This window comes from Myotis brandtii, unplaced genomic scaffold, assembly GCF_000412655.1.
Source record: "Myotis brandtii unplaced genomic scaffold, ASM41265v1 scaffold165, whole genome shotgun sequence".
In the NCBI taxonomy this organism is placed as follows: Eukaryota; Metazoa; Chordata; class Mammalia; order Chiroptera; family Vespertilionidae; genus Myotis; species Myotis brandtii.
The window spans coordinates 4705733-4715291 of NW_005356042.1; the positions used below are offsets into that span (position 1 = coordinate 4705733).

General features: G+C 48.9%; 1 protein-coding gene across 1 annotated transcript; it reads left to right on the top strand.

The window, feature by feature from the left end:
- Positions 1–240: 240 nt before the first annotated feature.
- LOC102245793 (proteasome subunit alpha type-2) lies at positions 241–983 on the top strand. The gene has a single exon (XM_005862686.2). It carries the CDS (start codon positions 244–246, stop codon positions 946–948), a length of 705 nt encoding a protein of 234 aa, XP_005862748.1. The 5' UTR covers positions 241–243; the 3' UTR covers positions 949–983.
- Positions 984–9559: the final 8576 nt, after the last annotated feature.

Consider the following 9559-nt stretch of genomic DNA (forward strand, 5'->3'; position numbering starts at 1 on the left):
TACATGTTTTAATTTCTATGGCAATGTAAAAAACAACACAGTTATTTATAACTATGAAGCTAATAAAGGGAGCTGTGAAATCATAAAAACAACTATTTATAAAGTCAAGAAAGAAGAGAAAAGGCAACATGCAATGGGTAAGATGAATAGAAAGCACACAGTAACTAGATAGATGGGAATGTTAGATGAAATCACTAATATGTCAGTCATCACGTTAAATATAAACTAGCTCTCCGGGTGAAGATGGCAGAGCGCAGTTACTGCTTTTCGTTGACTACTTTCATCCCATCTGGTAAACTTGTGCAGATTGAATATGCTTTGGCTGCTGTAGCTGGAGGAGCCCCTTCAGTGGGAATTAAAGCTGCAAATGGTGTGGTCTTAGCAACGGAGAAGAAACAGAAATCCATTCTGTATGATGAGCGAAGTGTACACAAAGTGGAGCCAATTACCAAACATATAGGCTTGGTATATAGTGGCATGGGCCCAGGTTACAGAGTGCTTGTGCACAGAGGTCGAAAACTAGCTCAGCAATATTACCTTGTTTACCAAGAACCCATTCCCACAGCTCAGCTGGTACAGAGAGTAGCTTCTGTGATGCAAGCATATACCCAATCAGGCGGTGTTCGTCCATTTGGAGTTTCTTTACTAATTTGTGGTTGGAATGAGGGGCGACCATATTTATTTCAGTCAGATCCATCGGGAGCTTACTTTGCCTGGAAAGCCACAGCGATGGGAAAGAACTATGTGAATGGAAAAACTTTTCTTGAGAAAAGATATAATGAAGATCTAGAACTTGAAGATGCCATTCATACAGCCATATTAACCCTGAAGGAAGGCTTTGAAGGGCAGATGACAGTAGATAACATAGAAGTTGGAATCTGCAGTGAAGCTGGACTTAGGAGGCTTACTCCAACTGAAGTTAAGGATTACTTGGCTGCCATCACATAATGAAGTGACTGAAAATCTGGAATTGCAGATCATCTCTATACTTAAACATGTTTAAAGTATGTTTGTTTTGCAAACTTTTTGCATACTTATTTCTACATGATTTAATGGATCAGTGTTTTTAAAATGATACTTATAACTCATAATAAACTGTTAAATCCAAATATATATATATATACACTAACTAAATGCTTGAGTCAAAAGACAACGATGGTATCTTTTTTGGCGATGGGAAAATGTGACTTTTTACTCAAATAAATTACTTTCTTGGCAGCATCCCCCATTTTTGTCTTTGTCCATCCCCCATTGTCCTTCCCATTGCTGATAGACTGCTATGGTTTGTTACTGAAAGCTAGTTCATCTGCTAGACAAATGCCCTTTCTGAAAGAAAGGTTATCAGTCCTATGTATCAAGAGCCTTTTAAAAAATGTGTGTTTTTAAAATCAGAGCTACCATTATTGCAGTTCTCTTTAAATTCTCACAACTTAGTCCATCCTTGCTTCTAGACATTGGTTAACATCACAAGCTCTGGAGCTGCTTACATGCCAATCCTGACACTTACTAGTTGTGCTTCAATATTTGCTTCACCTCCCTGGACCTCAGTTTCTTCATGTATATCCTATATAATAAAAGGCTAATATACAAATTGTCCCCTCGGGAGTTTGACCAACTGGGAGTTTGACCACTCACTATGACCTACACTGACCAACAGGGAGTGGTGTGGAATGAAGGGGGCAGCCAGAATGAAGGAAGGCCTCCACCAGCAGCCAGCAGCTGGGGAAGGAAGGCCCCAGCCCACAGCCCTGATCTCCGGACAGGCCTAGGGACCCTACCCATGCACAAATTTCATGCACCGGGCCTCTAGTAATAGTATAATGGGCTTTACCTCAAAGGTTTGTTTGTGGATTAAATAAGTAAATGTATAAATTGGTGCATAATGAATACACAGTAAACAATAGCTGTTTTTATTACTATAACATTAGAACCATTTTATTAGTACAACTCTCCCATCCCCTTTTTGTTCTGGCCCATTCCTCCTGATCCCCATCAAGACTAAATTCAAAAGCTACTCTATTCTGTGACTCCAGTCCTGACCATTCCTACCATGCCTCAGCTACACACATCAATGTGCAACTCTAGCCCCCAGAGCCATGTGCTGTAGGCAGAGGTTTATATGAATTTAACTTACCACATATTGGAAACAAATGACCCACAAGGATAGGAAAAGAATGATTTCTTTCCTTCCTCTTTTGATTCAATTCCATGGAGTCACATCTTACATGTGAGGTTCTAAAGTCAGCAAGTTAAGTCACAGTTATGCAGTCAAAGTGTCCCCTGACAACCCTTTCTATTTTCCTTGCAGAGCACAGTGGTTTGGTGTATACATCCTTGATTCTAGGTCTAGCACGCTGAAGGTGGAGACCCACAGGGCCAGGCAAAGAACGGGCCCAGAGGAAAGTCTACAAGCTGAGGTCGGGGCATTTGAGCCGTTCTTTGCAGAGGACTGGCCAAACCTAAGAAGAAGTAACAGGAGTGATGGGGAATGGAGATGCAGGGATGAGAATCCCAGTGTCCTGCTCACCAGGAAGACTCACTCACTTCGGTCCCTGTCACGGTTCACATCCTATAACACATGAACAGGCTTAGCATTCAACCAGAGGATGAAACTAAATGGAGCTGTGTCCTATGATGCAGGTAAATTCTCAACCCGGGGAGTTAACTAAATGTGTGCCTGATGGAAGCTCCAGTGCAAATGGCTTTGAAGTCCTACTCTGTATCGGTCATTGAACAATCATTAAAAAAGTGCAGAAATGAATACGACAGTCTGCTTCTTCAAGTAGATTCTACTCTCTTTTGTGAAAAGCAGTGGGGCGTGAGCAGGCACATAGGTGGCTGTTTCAGTAGAGACTCGCCTCCATTCCTAATACAGAGTAGGGCTCGGTCAATGTTGTGACTCAAATGAATGAATAAGAAAAGTGGAAGAACGATACCGCCATTAGGGAAGTCCAAAGTGCACATGTTAACAGCTTCTGATTGAAGAGGCACCTGGGACAACAAGGAGCTGTTTCCTCCATATTTTGTGTCCGAACTCCACTTCGGGAACATCAGGATCAGAAATTATGGCTCCCGGTGGCCTCTCCCATTTCCAGGCAGGCAGCACAGCGCTCTGCACCATCCGCAGCTCTGTGAGCCTCCATAAATCTCCGAGCTCCTGTTCACACTCCAGAGGCTGAGGCCCGATGCCCTGCTTTCCTCACTTTGAAGGAGGAGCCACTTCCCTACTGGGCCTCGTGGTGCTCTCTGCAGCTCCACTCTTTTTTTAAAATATGTTTTTATTGATTTCAGAGAGAGATAGAAACATCAATGATGAGAGAGAATCATTGATCGGCTGCCTCCTGCATGCCCCCTACTGGGGATTGAGCCTGGAACCTGGGCATGTGCCCTTGACCGTAATTGAACCCAGGATCCTTCAGTCCGTAGGCTGACGCTCTATCCACTGGGTAAAACCGGCTAGGGCTGCAGCCCCACTCTGATTCTGTGACAGGTCTGGGAAGGAACTCCCCACTGCAAATGCACACACAGTTTACATGTCCTTCTGGGAGTAGACACTGCGAGCATCCCTTCCACACATGCGCGCGCGCGCACACACGCGCACACACACACACACACACACCAGTGCAGAGCCTCTGCTGACAGCCAAACACAATGGCACAAATGACGCCCCTGGAGGTCCTCTTTCAAGCCCCCAATTCTTCCGGAATGGGCCAGCCCACTGCTCCAACAGGGGACAGACTCGCTTTCCTGGAGATAAACCAAGCCCAGTGTGTGTGTGTGTGTGTGTGTGTGACTGCAGCCACACAGACACCTGCACCATGAAAGACACACTCCCCCTAGGCTGGAACAGATGGCCTTCACGTTGTCCTCCTGGCATCAGAACTGCCATTAGGCCAACCCAAACCAGGAGAGGCCACATGTGCCCGTCAGACTAACAAAGATCAGAAGGAACGTTAGAGCACAGCGTCGGCCGAAGTGAGACAACCTTGCCACTGAGTATCTAAACTCATGCACCGACATCTAAAAGGCACGTGGGCACAGCAATCGCATTCCTAGGTTTGTGTGGTACAAAGATGTGGGCGCAGCCCCACAGTGTCCAGCAAGGACCTGGTGAAATCAGCATGGGTCACCTTCATGGTGGAACACGACACAGCCGTGCTAAGGTGTGAAGTCAGTCGTGCTAATGAAAGCGGATGGCTGGAGATAAGCTAAGGGAAAGCAGCAGGTGTGGCATGGGGTGTGGGCATAGAGGAAACCTACGTGCCCATGGGTTTTTACGGGTATGCATGATCTCTGGATGAAGGAAACGGGAGAGAAGTGAGGGGGTTTTTAAGGAGAGAGACTCCCTCCCTCTGAATTTCTATCTGGTGACAGATGACTTATTCAAAACAACAAATATTGTCAACTGCACTTCACTATAACATTAGAATAGAGAAACCAGCAACCCTTCCAATACCTCTTCTCACCCTGGGCTCAGTGTCTGTCAGTAAGGTCCCTGGGGCCTTCAAGATGCCAGACTAGTGGGTTAGAGAATTTAGCTCTTGCCCGGATCTGCCTCTCCTGAGACCAACGGGAAAGACACCCGATTTCAGTTTGCCCACGCATGCTGGCTTGGGGGCCTGTGCTGAGATGGTGGCATGTTGTAAAGATACTTAGAAAAGTAGAGAGCTCTGTGCTGTGGTGGCCACAGACTGAAAATACAAATTCCCGCATGCTAGGGACTGAATGGTGTCCCCTGTCATCTGTACGTTGAAGCCCCGACTCCCAACATGACTGCATTTGGAGATGCGGCCTTAGGGGAGTGATCAAAGTTAAATGAGGTCATAAAGATGGGCCCTGGTTGGCCAGGGCTGGTGTCCCTATACGAAGAGGAAAAGACACCAGAGCATTCATTCTTGGAGAGGAAAGGCCATGTGAAGCCACACAGAGAAGGCGAAGAGAAGCCTCTGGAAAAACCAACCCTGCCGATACCTTGATGTTGGACTTCCAGTCTCCACAACTGTGAGAAGTCGATGTCTTTGGTTTAAGTTCCCGTAGGTGACATTCTGTGGTGGCAGCCACCACTGAGCCGATATGTCCCTAAATCTTTGATCTGGGACCTTGCTGATGGTGGTGATCACCTTCCAGGCCCCCACAGCTCACTCCTCCCAAAATGCAAACACGAAGATCGACCTCGCCTGCAATGGGAGGGCACATCTGTCTGCCCAACGAGAGAAAACTCTTCAGGGCAACCAGCACATACTTCTTCTTTCCCCACTTGTCTTTCTCCTTCCTAGACACCAGGTAGCCTCACCGAATCCAAGGTGCTAGCATTGCGAGAGACAGCCTCGGCCAGGGGCAGTGTGGAGCCCGGGACCCCGCCAGGACAGCGAGAGAGACCCCACTGTTGGCACGCCTTCTCTGTTCTCTCACCCTGGGCTCAAGGGTAGTGTCACAGGAACTTGACTGTGTGGAAACGGGTCACCTCCTCCATGCTCACCGTCTGGTGGGGCGGCAGGCACCAGCCAGGGCCAGCGGTGCTGGGGGCACCCACAGTGCAGGGACGCCTCCGCAGCAGGCGAATGGAGGGAAAAGCATTTGGAGCAAATCCTTTTGACAGAAACTTGCCCCAGGTCCAAAAGCATCACTGAAAACCCAAATGGTTTAAGTCTGGCAACTCATCAGACGGCCGTTTGTGTAAGAAACGTGTGATGAGTGGTCACAGCAAAGGCAGCCATCCCAACGCTGCGTGCGGGGCTTCAGGATCTCAGAGTTCCCCGAGTGACGGCGTCTCTGGAACTGAAGTTGTTTTGAATGGAGTGAAGGGATTTACCATTTGCTAAGTGATTCACATGAACGAAAAACACACCAAAAAACCCCAAATTTACCCAGAGACCCAGGTAGATGTTAATGTTTTTTTTCAATCAGCACAGACTCTGGATGAAGTGTTTCAGAGGGCGGCCCTCTCCCGGTGACTCGGTGGGCAAGGCCTCAGTCACAGGCCCAGAGAAGGCCCGGCGCAGGGATCCTGGGCCTCTGGGGCAGCCAAAACCCACAGCTGCTGCGGCCCCGGCTCCGGCCAGCACCTCAGCGTGCAGAGTGCTATGCACCCCAACTCCACAGGAGTAAATACCCTACAGGAATGTGGGAAACCCTATGGAGACCGACCGGCCTGGGGTCTGCTCACCGCCGAAGCCCCTCCGAAGGTTCTAATCAGCTTTAGAGCAACGCAGTGCCTGGTGCAGAATTGTAGCCAAATGGTAATTTTTTCAACATATTTGAAGATGAAATCTTCCTTTTGCTGCAGTTCTTAGAATTGTTTTTCCATCAACAGTCTAAGACGCCTGCCCCCTCCTCCCACTGCCTCACCCCTTCAGCCAGCTTTCTCTCAAGTTAGCTCTCAGCTGGGCTCACCCACTCCCCGCCCCCGAGAGCCAGGGAAGCAGGAATTTTAATTTTTAAAATGCTCACTGTCTGAGGGAACTTAGAAAATCTACGGCTGCTCTAGGACAGTTCTCTCCTCTGCAGAAACACATCCTTTGTAAACGTGTTGGTCAATCAAGAAAGAGTTTTCTGAGTTTCCAGGGTCCCACAACTTTGTCACTCGTAGCAACGTCTGTGCTTTAGTCGCAATGAACTCCGAGCACCCATACTGAGGCGTTTTAAAAATTATCTGCTGCTTCCTTCCCAAGTCTGAGCTCCTTTTCCTGTGAACTGAGGTTTCCAGTTCGAGGGTGGCCGGGACGAGGGTTTTCTTGCACCGCAGGTCAGCTTGCTGAGAACCAGCACCAGAACGCAATGGGTGCAGAGGGCATTGTTAGCTGTTTGTTTGTTTGTTTTTGTGTGTGTGTGTGTGTGTGTGTGTGTGTGTGTGTGTGTGTGTGTTTAATTGTTCCCCTCTACAGAAATCTTTGGTAAAAGGTGGAAGATTTATGTGATCTGAAGAGAAACCAGAGTATGTTAGCTGTTTTTAATGAATGAGCACAAGGTGTAGAGTCAGCACCCGTGGCCCACGTGGAAGATACTAGGCGAGGTGGTGTGATCGCCGTGACGATGACAATGACTTGAGCAGAAGCAAGTTTAACAAGTCACCTGGAGCGGGCCTTCTCCAGAGGGCGGGGTCTCCGCCCACATTTCAGCGGCCCTTCCATGTGCCGCGCCCCCTGTATGGTTGGAGCAGGGGGGGCTGTGGCCAGTCTGCTGCATGATTCCCCCAGGGACACACACTCTCTGACTCCCAGTGTACTCCAGTTGCCGTGTTTTAAGTTGTTGCTAAGTAACTGAATAACCCGGGCTGAGTGACCAAGACTCTATGCCAATTCTCAGAACTACTAACCTAGAGGGGTGGGCGCGTTCTTGGTGTCAAATAACTGGTTGAAGTTACTTGGGGCAAAATAGATCTCTTTCCTTCTTTGTTTTGTTGTTGGATAACAAGAAACGTCCAGGCTAATATCCATCACTTGAATAAACATCATGACAATTAGTTGACTTTCTTACTCCATGAGTCTCCTTTGTTATATTTAACAAAAGAAAAAGCTGGCAGTGGGGGCCTGGGCGATGTCCTCGCTCAGCTGAGCAGTCAGTGTCAGCCAGGGGATCCGGGGCGTTTGGGTCACCAGGGCGCCGCGTCCAGGGAAGACGGCGTTCCTTGCAGGGTCTGCCCTCAGTCTGGGCCGGCTGAGCAGCGCTCCGGTTCCGGAGGCTTCGTCCCACAGGGTTTCACTCTGAAGGACTCCGGTTCCAGGTCCAAACTGCATGTCTGTGCCTTTAAATTAGTGCGTCCCAAGCACTTTGGAACGCATTTCCTCCTGGACATTTCGAGAGTAGTTCTTAACCGATGGCCATAGTCGCCTCCAGGGGCCTAAGGCATCCAGACCCTCTGCCTATACCCTCTGTTCCCCACTACGTCAGCTCAGACCCCGGAGAAACGACTCCATGGAGCAGAATTCTAGTGCTTTAGTGCTCATCCAGGAAGCCCATGGCACTTCTAGGGCTGGGCCAGTTCCCGTTCTTGCTGAAATGTTGCTTCCTCACAATTAACACCTTCCCCCCCACACACCTCTGCCCCAACAACAGCCCCTGTCCTCCCTTCGTCCTCACTCTGCACTGTGACAGCCTGTAGCTGCAGGCCCTAAATCTGTGTGGCTGTTTCTCCCCACCCGGACCCAAATCCTAGTGGAATGTCGAGAGGTGTGAGGAGGGACCAGGCTTAGAGAACGCTCCAGGGGAGTGGGGCTGTCTGGCACCCAAGCTCCACAGCAGAAAAACCACAGCGTAAACACCTTCTGCTGAGACTCGAGGGGACTACGCCTCTGACAGGTGACAGGGGAGGTTTTCCCCAATGTCACAGAGTATGCCAAGTGTGAAATAAACCATGAATCCAGCTCCCGCAAAAAATCCTATATAATAAAGGGCTAATATGCAAATTGACTGAACGGCAGAATGACTAGTCGCTATGACGTGCACTGACCACCAGGGGGCAGCTCCTACGTTGAGCGTCTGCCCCCTGGCGGTCAGTGTGCTCCCACAGGGGGAGCGCTGCTCAGCCAGAAGCTGGGCTCACGGCTGGCGAGTGCAGTGGCAGTGGCTCCCACCTCTGCAGCAGCGCTAAGGATGTCCAACTGACATCAGCTGGACATCCCTCGAGGGCTACCAGACTGTAAGAGGGCGCAGGCCGGGCTGAGGGACCCCCTGAGTGCATGAATTTCATGCATCGGGCCTCTAGTTAAAGTAGAATTTAACATACAATCCAGCAATTCTATTTCTAGGTAAATATCGAAAAGAATTGAAAGCAGGGTCTCAAAGAGAAATTCGTACATCTGTGTTCATAGCAGCATTATTCTCAATAGCAAGACGGATGAATGAGAAAACACAATGTGGCATATTATTCAGTCTTAAAAAGTGAGGAAATCCTGACACAGCCTACAGCGTGGGTGAACCTTGAGGACATTATGCTGAGACAAGCCAGTCACAAAACGGCAAATAGTGCGTGATTCCGCTCATATGAGGCCCCTGGAGGCGTCAGAGTCATAGGGACAGAAAGTAGAACGGGGGTCTCCAGGGGCTGGGAGGGGTGGGGAGTTAGTGTTAAATGGGGACTGGGCTTAGGTTTGGGCAGACGAGTAAGTCCTGGAGATGGATGGTGGTGACGTTTGCATAACAGCATGAATGTGCTGAACTGTCCACTTAAACATGCCTAACATGCTACGTTTATGTTGTGTGTATTTCACCACAATACAAATGCATAAATAGATAAACCAAAGAGTCCAGATGAAGTCCTTCCCCCTAAGCCTGGATTTATGCAGCATCTCCCTCCCACCTGGCACCCCATTGGCAATGATCCTGCTCACATGGCCCCTTTAAGGTCTGAGCAGAGATCCTCGCTGTGTGGATCAGAGTCCTCTGGGGCTGGTTTACAATGCATGTTCCTGGGCACCAGGAACAGATTTTGGAGTGGAGGGGCTCAATTGCTTGCATTTTAGCAAGCCCCTCGCATAGTTCTTACGCCCACACAAACAGAGGGCAGGTCCTTTGCCCAGACTGCCCTTTAAAATATTGACTCACAAACCAAAACCCAGCT